This window comes from Microchirus variegatus, assembly GCF_963457635.1.
Source record: "Microchirus variegatus genome assembly, chromosome: 17".
Lineage (NCBI taxonomy): Eukaryota > Metazoa > Chordata > Actinopteri > Pleuronectiformes > Soleidae > Microchirus > Microchirus variegatus.
The window spans coordinates 19,439,446-19,459,554 of NC_139818.1; the positions used below are offsets into that span (position 1 = coordinate 19,439,446).

The 20,109-nt window shown below is 42.2% G+C and overlaps 1 protein-coding gene across 2 annotated transcripts in view; it reads left to right on the forward strand.

The window, feature by feature from the left end:
- Nucleotides 1-20,109, forward strand: part of rhbdl1 (rhomboid, veinlet-like 1) — a gene marked incomplete at both ends in the record, with an annotated part of 45,526 nt that overhangs the window by 13,694 nt on the left and 11,723 nt on the right. For both annotated transcript variants that reach the window (XM_083904004.1, XM_083904005.1), the window contains 3 exons: nt 7,558-7,782; nt 9,568-9,716; nt 9,811-9,923. In XM_083904004.1, coding sequence (XP_083760130.1) covers nt 7,558-7,782; nt 9,568-9,716; nt 9,811-9,923 — 487 coding nt within the window. The remainder of the gene's footprint in view (nt 1-7,557; nt 7,783-9,567; nt 9,717-9,810; nt 9,924-20,109) is intronic.

The window sequence follows — 20,109 nt, forward strand, 5'->3', positions numbered from 1 at the left end:
CTTTCAGCTCCTAGCACCGTCGGGATGTAGGAGCCTTGATTAATTCAGCGCAAAGCAATTCCTGCCGCATTCTCGCTACCTTAAGCTCATTTCCCTCTCTTGCTTTTCTCTCGTTCTGATTATCCGGCTCTTTTTTTTTTATCTCCTTGTGTTGTGCGGTTCCAAATTGGGTTTTGCAGCAGCCACTTGTTCTGCTTCTACGTGGTTGCCTCTCAGCCCGTCTTCTTGGTAGTGTACAACTCTCTTCAAGGGTTGTAGTTTTTTTAATCTCGCGTTAATGCAGTCCCATCTTCATCCCTCTTGATCTTAGATCTCATTTCCTTCTCTTACGTTCCTCACCTTCAACGACATCAGGGAGAAACTTCCTAAACTGCCCCTCAGCTAAATGCAAATGGCCTTCGATTAGCCCTGCGTTGCTTGTAGCAGGCGCTAATATGAGGTAAAATGAGAACACGCAACCCTCACACACACACACACACATACATGTATCGACCTCCAAAGTCGGATTTTTAAGGATTTGTCCTCATCCACACTCCTTCCGTCCACGCTTTTGCATACGATTTGCATCCAAACACTTCCAAGCTGATATACACACACACACTTACACAGACAGACTCTCATTCATACACATGAGCTCTGCCAGTGCAGATTTGCTGACTAATTTAGAGGGTAATGTTCCCTCCTGCTGTGCGGCACGCGGTGACATCGCTTCCAGATCTGACGTCCAACTTCTGCCGTAAATGATGATGCACCGTATGTCCTGTTCAGTCCCCGTTTCCTGCTCTATTCTCCTCTTGCTGCGTGACATTTTCAACCGATGTACGTTCCACGTTTCATTAAAGAGTTTCCTCACACGTGCGCGTCTGAGGCGGACTGTGATGGATCAGAGTGGTGTGTTTTTGAATTGAAAAGTTCAGCGCTGTCATTTTATTGCAGCCAAAGCTTAAACTCTGACGTCTTTATTGATTTATGGGCCCGGGCCTTAACTGTGGATGGGACTTCCATGTGATTAAAAAGGACATGGTAAGGCGTGTGCATGCGTGTGTGTGTGTGTGCTCTAGCCCACAAGCTGCAGAGATTCCTTTCATTTGAACTGTGTAAAAATAACAAGTTTTTAGGGTTTAATCTTGCGTGAAATTCACACATTTTTGCACTCATATCTTCCTCCTTTAATCTTATATCTTAATATGTTAATCCACATAGCCTGTTGTTACATTATTGTCCTTATTTTGGTTGTAACAGTATTCCTTTTAGTTTGAGTTTTTCAAATGTAAGTCCACCCTTTTCATATTAAAAACGAATATTTTCCATATACTAAATTACACATGATGTAACAAAGCCTGTGATGTAACTAGGTAGAAACAAGTGGCCTCACAGTCATGATGTCACGCATTACAGGTCCACCTCCAGGTCGGCAATTTACCCGGCATCATTGGGTTTATTTGCAAAATAAACAATCAGGGGCCTTTTGGATGATACCAGTTGTCAATCTCAATGATTTCTACTCAAATATTCTGTTGAAAAAGAGCTGAAACTGAAGCATTTACAGCATTTTACTGATGTTATTTATCAAGTGAGAATAAAGCTCATTTTCTCATAGACTTCAATTCAAACTGACTTGTTTTCTGCAACCAGTGGAGTCTCCTCCTGGTGGCTATTCTTATTTTATTTTAACTTCTTTGGTATCCTACTACATGCATTAAAAAACAACAAAAAAAAATTTTTGCATGAATATACTTGTGTCATATCATAGAAAATAGCACATTTTTGCAAGATCCCTGCGATTTTGCTTTTCTACCTTCGCTCAGTGCAGCTGTGAATCCACATTGCTGCTCCCGACCTCAGTGGGTGTAAATGTGTCTTAACTGCACTGCTGGGCAACAGCTTCTCTGGTTTCTAAGTGTGATGGCGTGTGTGTGTGTGTGTGTGTGTGTGTGTGTGTGTGTGTGTGATTTTTATTTATGTGCAACCCATCTTTCATACAAGGCGTTCTCAGCCAGAGAATTCCGTCAGTTCAGCCAGAAGGGTGAATAAGTAACGCTCTGCTAAAACACTCTCTTGGGGAACACATACACACACACACACACACACGTTCACACACAGTGTGGTTTCCATGACTTCAGAGGACATAACATTGACTTACATTCATTTCCTAGTGACTAAACTTCACCCTAACCCTAACCGTAACCATAACCTTACCACAGTTCAAATATTAGCCCTCTGAAATGAGGTTCCATCTCATTAAGACCAGGTTACTGGTCCTGACGCTCTCAAACTGTACACTACCAGAGAATATACCCTACAGTAGGTCTCTACCAGACAAGTTGTCAATGTTTGCACAGAAATCCCACAGAATGTCTATTTCAGAATTGTACGCGTGGTGACACACGGAGACTCTGAGGCTGAGAAACACCCAAGGTGTCAAAGTTCACACATGAAGCATGAGCGTCTGTCTGTCTGACATCATCACCCACGCGTGTCATTATACAGTTTTTAATGTTTCCTTGAGGAGTTTCCTTTTGAAACAGCTGTGCAGTCATTGTTTTACTTCAGGTGATAATTTGGCTGATGTTCAACCGGAGAGCCAAAATGGCTGCCACGGTTAATTACACAGGAAGAGGGTGTGTTAAAGAGATTATGGTGGGACAATCTCTTTGTTCTGGTTGGAGGATTTATACGACTGTTGCTTCGTGGGCTTATTATTTGTTACCGCTCGTGTTCCTTGTGGACGTGTAGTGACGGAAGTGCTCAAAATGTTTTGGAACACTTTGATCGAGACAAATTGTGAGTAGAAAAGCATATGGGTTTTGCGGTTTTTTTAAGTCTCAAAGTCATCCTAAGAGTTCACTGTATGAGCGTTTCCATGGAGACAGATGCTATCAACATCCAACACCAAGCTCCTTTCAAGGTTTTCCTACCTATTGAAAAGGTTTCGCCGGCTCAGTGCAACACACTTTGTTCAGGCGTCCTGAATTGAAATGGTGTTTGTATTTCTTTTTTTCTTTGATTTCTTGACTTTGAAAAGCATGATAGTTAGAATGTGAAGAAAAGGCTGAGAGTGTGTGTGTGTATTTGACTTTTTTAAGGATTTGGACAAGAAAGAAGCTGAATATCTGGGTCAGGGTAGAATCAGCGAGGCTGAGATCCGCAGTGAGAGTGCATGTGTCTGAGAGAGACAGGTGAAGGGGTGAGAGGAGAGGAGGATGTTGGTGTTTAGGATGTTAGCCTGGTGGTGGTGGAATGAAAGATGATGGCCCTCTATAAATTCTGAGCAAAATCAGACAAGTTAATGGATTTAGTTTTTTTGAGTGTGTATGCACTGCAGATGTCTGAATGGCCTTCAAAGCACTTTTAATTGTTATTGCTAATGAGTATTGAGCAGTGAGGTATTGACCATGTGGTGTGGCTAATTAATCCATCAAGGACAATTGACTGAAGCTGAGAGCAGCATGTACAGTAGCTACCAGGAGGAGACGGATGGACCCTCGCTGTTTGACACACACACACACACACACACACTCTTGGACAGCATTCTAAGTGAGGACACTCACTTAAAGCTCACATAGAGTGGTCCTGTTGCACATATATGTTAGTTATGGAGGTCTACTTGCATACATTAACTTGTTTTTTATGGTCAAAAACCTCCTAGTTGCTGTTAACTAGCCGATAGAAATCTCTCCTCGCTGACGCTCTCCTCAGCCGTACTGTTTCAGACAGAAATCTCACACCCAGAAGACAGAACTGTGTTGTGATTGGCCAGCCAGCGTAGAGCCTTCCCAACTGTCTTGTGATTGGCCAATACCCGGAAGTGACATAATCAGCACACCAGCTCTCAGAAGCGCAGCTCCCCCCTCTGGAACGGTGGATGCACTGCTCATCATTATCAAAACATTGTTTTAACAATGTTTAAAAATAGCTTCTTCACGACTCCCCGCCGCAGTCCCTTTTATGACTTTGACCCGGAGTCAGACCCAGAGTCAGAAGACACTGTCGATCGTGAAACACCTCCACAACGGACGTTATTCTGTACGCAACCGGATGTGCCTGGACCAGGAGGATCCGCTGTTCAGGAGAAATGCTGTTTACGTAACCAGAAGTGTTTTTTTCAGAGATCTCGCTGAGCCCGAGATTACAATACACCAAATCGTTCTCAGCAATGGCTGAACTGTTTGTTTAGAACCTTCAGGGCTTCATAAACGAGGTAATGTCGCAGATACACACTAAAAAAACAGCGTTAATTGGAACTTCCGGTCTAGGTCCGCTTTAATAATACATTCCATAGCCCTTTACCTTTGGCTTAACCATCTCAGTTAAATGTCTAACCTGGTTTAACGTAAAGTCTTAATCCCCGAAAGACTTTTAAAGTTGTGAGGACCAGCTCACGAGGTTAAAATGTCCTCACAAAGATAGGTTTGAACACACACAGCAGCCTTCCCTTAAGGGGGTATACTATCTTTATCTTTGTGCTTTCAGCCTCAGCATAAATATTCCTCGTCAGGCAACTTCTGCCGTTTCTGCACGATTCAAGGCTTCCACCCCCCCTTCTCTGCCATGTCATCTGAAGTCACGTGATCACTCCATATCTTTGCCACTGCTCGTTATTGCGTTATTGCCCGTTTTACCCCCCCGTCACTCTCTCCTGTCGTCTTTTCAAAAACACTGCTAATGCTTCCTTTTGAGAGGCTCTGGTTCTGCGTGTCAAAGGAGACGAAGGCAAAAAGGCAGCAGCGACAGAGGTGCTAAGCCTCAGGCGTCTCAGGGGAAGACATTATTTCACAGAGTAAGACTATGAACGGGAGAGAACATAATACACGGTGTTGTCACCGAGCCAAACGGAGATGAAGTAAAGCCAGAAAGTGAGCTTTTTTTTTTTTTTTTATGCCAACAGAGTTAGAATCACAGTTATATTTATATACTCGTCTCAACTTCTTTTTTCAGGGTGATTTCAACAAAAATTGAGATGTTTTTTTAAAATGAGAGCGCTAACTCTAACGCCGTTCTTCACTGTTCACTGGTGGCCTCCAGAATCGGTAAATGGGTTCACCCAGGCAGGCATCTCATCTTCCCTTTTCCTAATGTCCTTCTACTCCTCTCACTCTGCATGCACTCCCTGCCTCAAGTATGGTATAATTGCATTTCTCAGGCCTGATTTCCATACTAAACATGCGTTCCTCCATCTGTGGGAGAGCCGGCAGCCTACCAGCCTCACACCCTCTCGCCGTACAAGCATCAGTGTCATAATTAACCACAGTTTGGCTAATAGTTTCTGCGTCCTGTTCTGCTAAACCCCCCCCCCCCAGAAGCAATTATTTCCCTATTCCTTATGTGTCCTGAGTGAAAAGGAAATATCTTGTACCTGTGGAGTAATCGCTGTCTCGTTTATTTGCAGGTCCTTGTTCCTCTTACCTAGCTCATTAGCTTTTATAGATATTGACCCACTATTACTTTCTCCGTGACCCCTGCTGTGTCCACATGTAATCAGTCTAGGAGCAGGAGGACCCGGTTAATGATTTATGAATGGTGAACTTCACGGTGACCGGCAGGTCTCGCTACCGCTCTCCACTGCAGGTTTCATTTGTGCTACTTTATTGTCTCAGGTTATTATATTATATATTAAAGGAGCCATGTTATACCCTTTTTTTTTTCAAGTTAAGCTAGTTCCCTGGTGTCCTAATGAACTTGTCTGTGACACAATTTGGTGAAAATACCTTAAGGATGAAGCACCACAGCAGTTCAATCACCCTGCTAAAACAGCCCTGTTCAGAACGCTCTGTTTTGAGTTCCTGTCTCTTTAAATGCAAATGAGACACAGGAAACTACGTCAGCGTCACTGAGGCTCCGGCCGCTAACAGCAGTTAGCATTTGGAAAAGCCATCATTTGCCGACGCTAGCCTGCACATTGTCGTCATATATAAAATGTAAATCCTCTGAGGCTGGAAGTTTGTGTAGAACTCTGTGCTGCACTGTGCAGCCAAGAATAGAACACTTTGTGGACTTCCGCTCTCACGCGAGCCAACAATTCCAGGAATGTCTCAATGTGACGTAGCAATGAGTGCGGAAACATGACTGAGTCATATTTTTTCACACTTTACCGACTCATAGGGCCTCCAGAGTCCCAATTATAAGTATTAAAATGATTAAAAAGTCGATTTTGCATAATATGTTCCCTTTAAGAGGAACAGTTTGTTGTGTTGACAGTAGCAGCTGCTGCCCGTGTGCACACGTTCTCAAGAAATGTCACCTCACATCACAACATGCAGATAATTGCTTAGTAAGCCAGTTACCCCCCCGCCGTGTTGTTTTAGCTAGTCCGTGAGGAGTTGCAGGCGGCTCTTGCTGAAAAGGATCCTTTAGCTTTTCTGGTCAGTAATAGTGTGTTTGTAGTGCAGACTCTGCCGGGGAAAAAAATAAATCTAATTCTGATAGTTCTCTGCCACGCCTGTCAAATAGTGGCCAATAGGATCATTTTCATCCTAAGCCTCTGTTAAAGAACTTATCATGAAATGGTCGTGCCAGCCTGCAGGCTGCTGCAGGGATCCTGCTCACCGGGCAAACCTGGAGTCTGCGATAATGTGAACACACACACACACACACACAGTCTGGTTTTCATGACTTTAGTGGGCATTACATTGACTTACATTGACTTCCTGGAGACTTACTCTAATCTTAACCATAGCGACTACTGCCCTAACCTCATCCTTAAAATGAAATAATTGACATTATGGGGAGGAAGGATATGATAAACAGGTCCCCACAACATGAGCAACACCTGGAACACACACTTCCTCTTTCTCTTAACTCGATTTTCTTCAAGATCACTTCACAGACCATTTGTCATGATTGTCTTCTCTGTTTACTAAAAGTTCTGAACAACCTGAAAGAGAAAAAAAACAGTCCTATAAGAGGATGAGAGTCATCGCCCACTGCCGAGGACTCGGATAAACACATCCTTGCTCTCCCTTGTGAAATCTGCACTTTATGAATGTTGGTTCGTCCCTGATCTTGGACGATTAGTCACACTGATGAGCTTTTCTCAGATTATGTGGAGTGCAGAAGCTTTCACTGAGGGTTTTTTCAGCCACTTTGTGCAAAGGAAATTTTCCCTTTAATTGCCAAAATGAGAAATTCAGCAGCAGGCGATGATTGGATGTGTTCATCATGGTAAGTCTTCCTCTCTTGAGTCGGCCGCTGACACTAATGCTCACACACAAACTCCAGGCAAGTTTAAGGACATTAAAGTCATCAAGTACCCAAAACAACCAATAAGTGCAAAGCGTTCTGCTGACTCCTTAAAGTCACAACAAACTAGTCTGCCAGCTGAAATGATAGTCCATCATCTTTTCTCGTGGATGTGACAGTAGTAGGCTATCAATCTTCTCGTCTATCTCTCAGTAAGTGGATTTCTTTCAAGCCCCTGGCTGTCTGTTATAAAAAATGATGCTCATCATTTCTCAGAGTCTCTTTAAAATTTAATCAGTTGTCTGCGAGGTGTCGCCATGACCTGTGAAAATAATTCATTCATGCTTCTTTTCTTTTTTTCGTACCTTCTTCCCTCAGATGAGCAGCAAGCGCTCCAGCAGTTTCCGACGAGCCATCGCCAATGGCCGCCGCACGCTGCAGAGGGAGATCCTGCTGGACGAGACGGGACTCGGCCTGTACAAGCGCTTCGTGCGCTACGTGGCCTACGAGATCCTGCCCTGCGAGACGGACAGACGCTGGTACTTCCACCAGAACCGCCTCTGTCCTCCGCCCGTCTTCATCGCCATCGTCACCATCGTCCAGGTCAGAGGATGATTTCATCACGTTTACAGTCAAGGTCATAGTCTGACTAAGACAAGCAACCGGACAACTTGTCGAGTCCGAGTATTGGCCTTGTATGTCTGACTCCGCCTCCGTAGGTGGCACTGTATCTCTCAACAAGTTAGTGCTTAATTGATTTGGTTTCCTGTTCCCTGTTTCCTGTTTAACTCCAGTCCGACTAAGTGTTTACATGCAGGAGTAATCGGACTATGAATGGCGTAATCCAGGCATGTTAGTCCAACCACGACTAGCTTTATTTTAGTTGGACTAACATGCTTACATGACATTAAGAAAACCAAATTATTGTCTTAGTCCGACTAAAATTGGGCTTTTGACATGCATGTAAACGCACTGACGTAATCAAGATTAAGATTCCCTTATTAGTCCCGCAGTGGGGAAATTTCCAATTTCTGTATTTTAACCCATCCGTGAGTTAGTGAACACACACAGCACACAGTGAGGTGAAGTACATGCTAACCCAGAGCAGTGAGCTGCCTGCATTCAGCGGCGCTCGGGGAGCAGTTAAGGGGTTAGGTGCCTTGCTCAAGGGCACTTCAGGTCGGGGTATGAACCGGCTAACCACTAGGCCACAGCTGCCCAAAACTGTGCACCGCCCGGGAATCGAACCCGGGTCGCAAGAATGGGAATCTTGCATGATACCACTACACCAGCGGCGCCGTTGTAGGTATGGGTTGTGCCATAGAGTTTCTCTACCAGTCCAACTCAACAAACCAGCCAGAGTGAGCATCTATTTCCCATTTTTACGAGCAATTACATCCTTTCTGGTTGTGCAGAGTGCACAGTAGTTCTTTAGCACACTGGGGAAAGGGCGGAGTAATTGGACAGACTCACCACTAGATGTCACTAATTCTAACACAATGGACCTAGGGATGAGCTGATATGATTTTCAGTATCAGTGTTTGTATCACTGGATAGGATATTGGAAAAAGAAATATGTGAAACATAACACAAATGTAAAGTTGAAACCTTTAGTAGTTAAAAATATGCTTCAGACTGATAAAGGTATCTACTAGTAGATACTCAACGTATCACAGCTTGGACTCCTGTGCTACTAACCCACATCCCTGGCTTCACTATCCTGGCGTCTCAGTTTGCCTTCAGTCCCACTCTGTGAAAGATTTCCTCCCTTTGATCACACACTTTTACACTGAGCTTGGCATGAGCTTGGTAACCCATTTGGGAGCCGGGGGCTTAGTGGGTGCATTTACCGCTGTTCCTCCAAGCTTAAACCCTCAGTCAGCCCACATGCAGCGATGGTGGAACTTGGAAAACCAGGTCAATAAGCACCCCTGCCTCCACGGTTGCATTAATTGACCTATTATGTTCCTTTGAACAAGAGAAAACCACCAGCGGAGAAGCCCCCCAGTGCAAGACCACACTTGAATGTGAATTTGAGATTAGGCTGCAAAAAGGCAACTCGCAGTCTTTCAACAGAATTTCCCCCTGAAATCATCATCATTCTGTGGAAAAGAAAGCCAGATGCTCTTATAACAGCTACAAATGGCACTGAATGGTCTGCACTGACAATGAGGATGTGATAAAAAACGGTTCATATTAATTTTAATTCACAGAGACAATGAGTCGGTACTGAATGAGCGGTAATTGTCTCCACTAGAGGAGGAAAATACAACAAAAAGAGGCGATTTCCACCTTTTGTTCCATCCGACTGCACAGAGAGAGAATGTTCTAATGGATGTGTCCGCAGAGAACTGACAGTTTAGTGTCATGACTGTAACTCTGTTGCAGATTATTGTGTTCATGTGCTACGGCATCATGCTCAACAAGTGGGTGCTGCAGACCTATCAGCCCGACTTCATGAAGAGCCCTCTGGTCTACCATCCCGGCCACCGCGCACAAGTGTGGCGCTTCTTCAGCTACATGTTCATGCACGTCGGGTACGTTGACGGAAAAAAACCTCGGCTCGGGCCGGAGGAACAAACGTCTCGTTTTCGTCGTTTGAAGCTAATTCTATGTTTCTCTCCTCCTCAGTTTGGAGCAGCTGGGGTTTAACGCGTTACTGCAGCTGATGATCGGCGTGCCTTTGGAGATGGTCCACGGCATCTTACGAATAAGTCTGCTTTACATGGCAGGAGTCCTTGCAGGTGAGTGACTGTATTAGTGAAGACAACTTTGTCAACATAATGGAGACCAGGAAGACCTGTTACCATAGACTTTATATAATTAGGTCTCATGATTTGTGAGTTTTTGAAAGTTCCCTGCAACCAGACACCCATAGGACGATACTAGCTGTCAATCACTCGCTATTTACCTCTGGTCAAGGTCTAACCTTCCTCCACTCAATTTCTAAAAGAAAGAAATGTTTGTCATGTTCACAAACACAAGCTCAGAATGACGACGTGCAGCTGAAAGCTGGATTGTCCGACGTGTTGACAGCCTTGTCTGGTAATGATCTGTTTCTGATTCATCCTGTTGCCAGTAGCCATTTCTTCTTGTTGCCGATGCTTTTTCCTTCTGCCTCATCACATCTCTGAGTTCTTACTCTGTGACAGTGGAAGGCTGTTTACTCTGAAAACTCTTTTCATCCCCATTTTCCCTTGCACTATGTGTGTGGGTCTTCCTCAGTGTGAAAGGGTACAAAGTTCTCTTTCTTTTTCTATATTATTTTTCCACACCTGAGGAGCACTCATCTTCTGGAATGTTGGCCTTCTCTATCACTGCCATCTCCTCCGCTTCCATCATGAAGGACTTCTGTTATAATTCTAACCTTGTTTTCCTCATCAAAGGCCTTTTAACGTCTCTCTTGTCCTATTTTATTCACGGTTGACCTCTCCATCTCTTCCCCATTAAGTCAAAGGCCGACCTTTGCTCAAACATCTCTTCATTAAAGGCCTTCCTTCTCTTTTGATTTGCCCCGTGAGTTCTTTCTTGAAGGCCTCATCTCTGTTCTGTTCCATCTTTCATCTTCACACACCAGTGTCCTATGTTTCCTCAGCAGTGGGTTATTTTGCTCTCTGGTTTTACCAAATTGAGATAAAAAATGTAATCTGCATCACGATGACCCTAACCTTGGATAGAGAGGTAAAGAAATTAATTGCAGTTACGGATTAGCATTAGCATTGATTAGCATTAGCGTAGCTAGCTGATTAGCATTAGCGTAGCTAGCTGTTAATGCAAAACAACTAGCTACGCTAATGCTAATCGAACATTTTAAAAAATTGCGTTGTGCCTAATGAGGTTGCACAGTGTTTGTATTATGTTAGCCCTATGCTAATGCTAATCGTAGCCTCGCTAGCTTACTTTTGGAAACAGGTTCGCCAAGTTATCCCAGCATCTTCACTCCCACCTCCTTGCCCCAGACAGCTGTAGCCAACTACTGCTGATGAACCGCTGCCTGCCTGGCGTAGGGTGATAAATCACCGAAAATTAAATTAAGGTAGAGAAGTAAATTCAATTTAAAATAAACTAAAAGTTGCAGTTACGGCTGAGGTGCAGCCGTGACCATCGTTTTTTTTTTATTACTAGTGCAGTGCTCGTAGGAAGTACTGTATGTATTCCTATAGTGGGATCCGAAGACGATTTTTCAGTTATGGTAATGCATGATAAGGAACGTAAAGGCTAACATAATACAAACACTGGTGTGGCTGACAGTCACAGCATCTAGCTACGCTAATGCTAATCGAAAATGGAAACATTTGCGTTGTGCCTAATGAGGTTGCACAATGTTTGTATTATGTTAGCCCTACGCTAATGCTAATCGTAGCCTCGCTAGCTTACCTTTGGAAAACAGGTTTGCCGAGTTAGCAGCAAAGTAGTAGCATGCTAATGCAAAACAAATATGTGCTGCTGATGAATCAAGGATGGACACCATCGGGCCATGCTCAACCCAAATCCAAAGTCTAAGGGCGATCTGACGAACGGTCAGTGAGATATGCCCGTCAAAGACACACGGACGCAAATTGCTTTATAGATAGATTTAAACGCAGTGACAAACTGGAAGGTTTTCAAGCTAGATTTAAAAGACACTCTTTCCCGGAGTTTGTTCCAGATATTTGAGGCATAAAAACTGGTTCAGAAGACACACAGATACAAACATGACCCCGGGTGACCTTAGTGGTCTGGACGGTTCAACAGCAATATTTTAAAATCAATTCTTTAGCAGTTAGACGGGGGAAGCTTCACTTCACTTCACATTCTTTCACACATTTTTCATCTCATGGAGAAGAAAAAAAAACCAGCAACAAATAAATGTAGCTGTAAACGCAGCCGTGGTTGTTGGTTGCATCTTGTTCTCAAGCCAACAACTGTTAGATTTGATAAATGTGACTCAGCGCTTTATTTATTTACTTATTATTTATTATTTAAAAAGACATTTTCAGTGAAGTGGAGCTGGTTGTGTGTTGGAGTCGCTCGCGTTGAAACCTCATTAACATTCATCCTCCTCCAAGCCAGTTTGGAGATTGGGATTTAATGCGTATTAGGAAAAGATCTCTTCTCTCTCATCTTCACTATTGGAAAAAATGTGTTTTTGAGTTGTATTTATTTATATTTATTGACCTGACTGACTCTAAATTATTTATCTTTCCCCGTTGCTCTCTCTCCATATTTACAGTAGTAAAAAAAAAAACGGGGTTAAATCTGTGCCAATGTCCTCAGGCTCTGCTGTTAACACTCATGAATTATTTTATCTTTGATTTATTTTAGCCCCTGACGACCGACAAAGAGCCAGTGGGGGGACTTTATAGAGGGAGGAGGAGAAGTGGGGAAAGTAATGCAGCGTCTTTCTCAAGGGAATCTGAAAAAAAAGTGGAAGTACTTTGCTCACAGTGATCAAACATTGGATTTCTCGGGTGGGGGCTGATTCTGAAGCATGTGTGAAGTAAATCAGAGTATTTTTTAAAAATGTATTTTAACATGATAGAATCAGGATAAAGTCAGTTATGATCCTGATCAGTGAGGCTATAAAGGTTTGAAATCTGAAAATTCATTAAAATTATATTAAAAGAGGTTTGCAAATATTTTCAAGGGATCCTTGTTCAGGGCCATGTCGACTGTTGTGAAGGTAAATTTCAAGTCATTCCGAGATACTTTTTGTTTTTTTGAAGAAAGTCAGCTCACTGTCAAAGTGCATCAGGGCAAATGGATCATTTCCTGAATTTCAAAAATTCATTAAAATTATTCCTTAAGAGGTTTGCAAATATTTTCAAGGGATCCGTGTTCAGGGCAATACCAACTATTATGATGGTAAATTTCAAGTCATTCCGAGATACTTTTTGTTTTTTGAAGAAAGTCAGCTCACTGTCAAAGTGCATGAGGGCAAATGGATAATTTCCTGAATTTCAAAAATTCATTAAAATTATTCCTTAAGAGTTTTGCAAATATTTTCAACAGATCTTTGTTAAGGGCGATGCCGATTATTATGAAGGTAAATTTCAAGTCATTCCAAGATACTTTTTGTTTTTTTGAAGAAAGTCAGCTCACTGTCAAAGTGCATCAGGGCAAATGGATCATTTCCTGAAATTCAAAATATCATTTAAATTATTCCTTAAGAGGTTTGCAAATATTTTCAAGGGATCCGTGTTCGGGGCGATGCCGACTACTAGCTAAAAGTAAAATAAGGACATTTTTATGCCTTTTTAGCAGCATTTATGGAGGTTTATATGACATAAAATGCTTCATTATTGAGTTTAAACCCATAGATCACCATGAGTTGATTTACGGAATTATATTGTAATGTCCACTGATATTCAAATATTGCTTTGCTGCTGTTATATTCATTAAATCCATTTATGTATTAGCTTATCCTTTATAGATTTTCCTTTGCGTAAAACGACTACTCTCCTGAGTTTGTTGGCCCGCTCTTGAATGCATCGCTCTTTGCTCTGTAGCCGTTTCTTTCGCCTGCGTTGATGCCACTGAAATGTCTCCTTCATGTCAAGTACCGACCCATTGAAACACCCCCCCAAAAAAAGAAAGAAAATGAAATGAAAACACTTGATTTATTGGAGCCAACCTGTTCATCTGTCTACATCCAGCCTCTCTGTGTGTGTGTGTGTGTCTGTTGTTGAAAAGCCACACATCAGCACCAGCAGCAGCAGCTACTTCCTTTCATCAGTTTTTTGAGGGCGAACTGAGCCGCGTGTCCAACAATCACAGGATGATGAACGACCTTTAGCGGGCGCAATAATTTCACCTTTCCTGTTTCTCGTTGCTGGAGCTGAAATTGGAGCCGTGCTGTTTTCAAATGTTGGGCTTTATTGGAGAGCGGTCCATCAGAAACCAGCTGCACTGGGACTTGTGTGTGAGTGTGTGAGTGTGTTTCTCTGTGTGTGTTTTTGCACTTAGAGACTTTAACCTGAAGTGGAGTGAGCGCTCGGAGCTTTTTATGGCAAAGTTATAGGTTTTTATAAGGTGAGAGGATGACATCATGAATGGAACAGAAGAAGTAAATAGTGAAACATTTTTTTGTTGGTTTACGCCAGGAATCAGCTATTTTTGAATATTTGAGCCAAAACATCATATCTTCATCAGTCAGTGTCTTAAAAACCCACATTTGCTGCCTTTAACTAACAATAATGTCGACGTTGTCTTTAATCGACAGCTTGTTCATATTTATTGTGCATCATTTAAATTTTAACAATTGCAGCTTCTTCTTTGAGCCTAACGTGCATAAATAGTTATTTTATGGACATTTACTCCCCCAACCTGGCTGTCTCCGTGACAACAGCATGTGTTTTTATTTGGATTCTTCAAACCCGACATTTATTTTAGGTTAACTGTCAATTCTAGCAACAGAGGTTGAGGTTTTTATGTTAACTGAAGGCTACACTTGGATGACGTGAGGTCATATTCAGCTTCAACACGAAAGCTAAATAACAATAAATAATAAATAACACACTGCACCTTTAAATCATGGATACACTACTGTAATAATAGTATAGTTCACCCACTAGGGGGTAAAATAATAGTGTATGACCATGCACATGTTGTCCTTGTGTGTGTGTGTGTGTGCAGACATTTCTGTCATTATTCTCTAACAGTCAAACCGTGGACTGTGTCCTCACTCATTTTGCCTCCACTCAGCGATTCTTTGTGTCTTGTGTTTCATGTTTCATAATGAGAACGCTATCAGTCAGAATCTCAGACTACGTTGTGGAGTTGAATGTAAAATATTGAGTGGTTTTTTCATCATTTCTGCACACGTTAGACGAGAAAGGATTTACTTTTTATATCTTCTTTCTCTGGTTTTTTTTTGGTTCTTTTCTTTTCTTCCTGGCCATCAGTGTCTTCAGCGTCTCTCCGTGTGCCTCGAGGACATCAGCGGTTGCCAGAACACTGTGTTTTTTCCCCCCCTCACAAGCCTCAGGGCCTTTGTCTCCTGTCTTTAACACCTTCTCTTTGACAAAGTCCACATCCTCTGGCAGAGGAGAGTGCATCTCTCTGCTGTTTCACTTCGGCCGTGTTTTTGATGAGGTTTTAGCGTCAAGATTATTAAATGTGATTTGTTTTTTTCCACTCATCGGAAAGAAAAAGCTGAAATACTAAAATAAGCTTCTTTAAAGACCCAGATTTATGACAATATACTCTTTTTTTTTAACATCCCGATTGGACTTATAGTTTATTTATCCATTTATTTGTTGTTTATCTGAACAAATACGTAAAATTTTAAGCTATATTCTTCTCCGTACCCTTTAAAACGGGTACGGTATATATACTACTTAACCCTTTAACACAGAGGGTATCACAGATGACACGTTTGCGCAAGTGCACTTTGCCTTACTGCAATTACGGAACGGTTTGTGCTATCGGACAAATTCCAACGGTTTTCTGAAAGCTGAGAAGTTGCACATCAAAAAGAAACTTTATGGTTATTACGGTAAATTCACTCGCGCTGTTGCAGGAAGCCGGCTAATCAGCGTCTTTGTTACCAGAGAGGAGAGCGTTAGAAAAACATACGATTTTTTTAGCTGTTTTTTGGACAACAAACTTTACTTTAAATATGTTTTATACTGTTCAAATTTCACATTTAACATGCAAAATCTGGTGTTTGTGTACAACTACACTGGTTTTTTTCTCAATAAAACTGAGTTTTTCTTCATTTTAAATTGTTAATACACTACTTTAACATGCAGTAAGTTGTAAATAACTGCCAGATATTGAAAGTTATTCTGGAAAAATGGGCAAAAGCACTTACTCAAAGGACATTTTTCTGACCCGTTTTATGGTTAAAATAAGCAAAAATTGACATTTTAAGGCTTAGATGTTAAAGGGTTAAAGGATCTCCTTGAAAAATAGACGATTCGCCTCACAAGTTCATCCTGTTGAATTAACGTGCATATATATTTTTCAGTGCATTTATTGGTTTGTTAAATTTATAGCGAGAGCAGATCTGTGCGTGAGGAGGGAACGTATTTGCGGACGGACAGACGGGAAGTATCGGTGTGTGGATGCACACGCACCAAATGTGTTGTTTAATGAAGTTAAAATGAGTTTGGATGAAAAGTTTTACTTAAGAAAAGTTACTCATCTGCATATTAATCCACTTTGTTATTTCGCCCACTGTTTCTCTGGTGTTTCTGCGTCTATACGATACTTATAGGACCAATTTGAATGCAGGAGTGTGGTGTGTTATTGCCACATAAGTCAATTATTCATCCCCCTTTTTTTTCCTGGATGAGTGAAAGAATTTAAACATTATCTATAGACGCACCTGCGGGACTGAAGAAGAAAAACCACGAGTGGTTTGGGTTTTCCGACTGAGCTGCGATCACCTCCTGCTGGCTGCTGCTGCAGCACCTGTGGAGTGTTTGGTCTGAGGAGTTCCTTCCTCCTTGTGTCTGTTGACAGATGATACTGTTCATTATAGGAGGGAAGAGAGGGGAAAGAGAGAGAGACACACGTGGCCTGGTAATGAAAACGTGATAAATGGCTGCTGCGTATGTGTCAGCGTGACCTCATTGTTACCGACTCGTTCATGTTTTCATTACGGCATAGTCCAGCGCCAACTTAGGCGTAATGTTGATTAATGTGGCTCTGATATCAGACGGGATGGCAGCAGAGTTTCTGTTTAAGCAGCGACGCTCACTTTATCGTCACTGCTGATTTAGCCTGATGATTATTTTCCACCTTTTCTCAAAGAAAAAAAACGCCAAAAAAGCGAGTTTCTAAATGACCATAGGCCTTTAATCCTGATTTATTCCCCTCTTTCTGTTACATAACAGTGACGTTTGTTTGTTTGTTTTGTAGTAGAAGTAGTAGTAGTAGTAGTAGTGGCACACAGCATGTGTTTATGCAGGACAAATATGATTATGTCTGCTGCCAGTGAATAGAGAGCATTGGTGCTTTGCCAAGATGAAGTTTGTCCATCATCTATTTTGCTGATTTTCTTTTGGTGAGAGACGCATAAGCTCCGTGTTTTTCTATTCTACTGAGATCCAAGAAGCACAAACACTGCAAATACGGCTTTGAAATTAAACCGACAAGATTTAATTCTTTACTCTGATTAAAGATTAAACCAGATTTAACCCTTTAACTTGGCTTATTTTGACTTTTAAAGGGTCAGCGCTTTTGCCTTTTTCCAAAATAACTTTCAATATCTGGCAGTTATTTGCAATTAACTGCTTGTTAAAATACTGTTTTAACCATTTAAAATGAAGAAAAACACAAGGGTTGTACATGAACCACATATTTTTATATATATATATAATATTTAAAGAGTTTTTGTCTCAATGTTCAAAAAAATGGAAACTCCACTCTCTCCTCTCTGCTGACAAAGACGCTGATTTTCCAGCTTCCTGCAACAGCACAAGTGAAATTACCGTAATAACCACACGTTGTCTTTGGCGTGCAACTTCTCAGCTTTTGGAAAACTGTTGGAATTGTTTCGATAGCACAAACCGTCGCGTACGCAAACGTGTCTCCTGTGATACGCGTCCAATTACTTGCCTTTTTTGAGAACTTTCAGCACATTACATGGTCTTTGACAGTTTCTATTTGATTGAACAAGTGCTGAATTGTCGTAAAAGAGACATCATCAATACAATATGTATCACAAATGTATTGATTAGATCACCTACGTACAGTTTGGATCCAACACACACACACACACATCTGAGGGCTTGAAAATGTCTGACCTGATCACCCCGGGTGAATTTAAATCACTTTTAAAGGACTGATGGATGTAGCTGCTTGTGTTGTTGTGGTGGTTTTTCTGTATTGTCCGTTCTTACGACTTTAAAGTGTTCCGATGCTGCCGTCTTGACCAGGTCTCTTCTGAAAAAGAGATTTTAACCACAATTAGACTTTTCTTACCTGGTTAAAGAGAGAATGCAGAACCCTTTACGCTTGCAAACCTTTGTGTTAAAACCCAGAATGGTCTGGTTTTCCGTTTCACTGCAGGGTGACCTTGGTGTGTTGCAGAGCCTGCCAGTGTGATTATAATAATTCTCAACCCCCTCTGTCTCACCCCCACAATTAACTCTTATACGAAAGGCCCACTTCCTCTTTAAAAACACCCTCTGCAGCCTTGGCTGATAACGACACCAACGATGATGAGTATATTTCCTGCTCGAAATTCCGCCTCCATGAAGTCCGTCGCGTCACGTCACGTGTGGCGTTTAGTCGACGCTGTTTTCTTCTTTGTGAGGAGGCACAGTGTCTCAGAGAGTCTCACAGCGAGCGAGAGCGAGGTTGTTTCACTTTATTCTCCATCTCGTGTTGAGTTTAATGGTTCTCTGATGCAGAAGGACACCGCGCTCCCTGTCGCTTCATAACCTTGAACGCGGGAAGTGATTTTCCTGCCTTTAGCATCGCAAAGTTGGAAAGGGGGGCGGCGGTGACGGCAGTCTGTGAACTTTTGCACTTTTTAAAAACGCACATCGGTCGAAACGCGAAATCTCAAGGCTTTGAAATGGAAGACATGTCCATTTTTATCACGTCTTGAAGAAACACCATTATTAACGTTAAAATTAGTGCTGGGCACTTTGACGCGTTAACGTTGACGTCGTTAACTCCGTTGGGAATAAATCTGCCTCCTCTGAAAAGTCCATAGCTGACTTTGTTTGGTTTATTTACTCCACTGAATTCTTACTAGCGCTGAGCATGTTAGCACGCTAACGGCGCCAACGTTAACTCGCGTTAACGCATGCTATGTTTCCGTGACGACTGACCAGAAAAAGACGCACGTGACGTCATGTTTACGTGCCGCGGCACCGGAGTCCAGGCACCATTTACCAGTTAGCTCTGTTAGCTACGTTAGATGCGTTAGCCCTTTTAGCACCATTAGCGCACCTACAGTTGAACTGGAGCGGTTTGTTTATGAAACGAAAATGTGTACTGCGTATTTGTGGCTCTGTTTTTAAAGTTTAGCGTTATTTTTGAGACACATTTCAACAATCGGGAGTCACGTAAACATGACGTCATGCGCGTTAACGTTGTCGCCGTTTACCGCCGTTAACGCGTTAGCGTGCCCAGCACTTGTTAAAATACAGTGGAGTAAATAAACCGAGCAAAGTCAGCTACGGACTTTTCACAGGAGGCAGATTTATTTCCAACAAGATAATTTGCTCTCTCTCATCCTCCTTCTCTTTCTCATATATATTTCACATACTTTAATTTATTGTTTTTATATATCTGTTTCATTTTCTACGGACGCTCACGTACCACTGGTGCCACCCGTCCCACAGTTTGAGAACCATGGGGGTCTATTACATACACTCACATAAGATTAGATATGATTATACTAAATGCAGATCTCTGCTCCTGCTGCTGTGCTGAGCAATTTCCTCTCTTGACTGTGAGGATGTGATTTATGGGGATTATTGATTTTATTTTGCTCAATGCCCCCTCCCCCCACCAGGCTCTGGGGTAACATAAATATCATCATATTTAATTTCCCCGTGTGGCACATGTGGACAGGGCAGAAAACAGTTTGAATAAAACAGATTCAGTCTCGAAGGGGAACAGAGGGCAACATGTGTTTACAGTGCAGCGGCACGCGGTGAAATCGATGAATTATCCGTTCTTTTCAGACCAGAGCTTTGCACTGCACTGGAATTGTGTTGTTATTGTTGTTGTCGCGTTTCGTTTTTCTTTTTGTTCATTCTTTGTTTTTTTCATGTGCAGACAAGAGAGTCTCTGATTGATGTTGTGTCTACACTTTGGATCCGTGTTTACCTTTTATTGAAGTCGTATATCTATCGACTCGACGCAGGGGCGAAGGTGCAGCGGTTTGTCACTTGGAGGATGACAGTTTGGGACGCTCCTCGGCGGCGTGACACTACTGATGAGTAGAAAACTGTGTCATCTTTGCCAATCACGGGATTGTTTTCA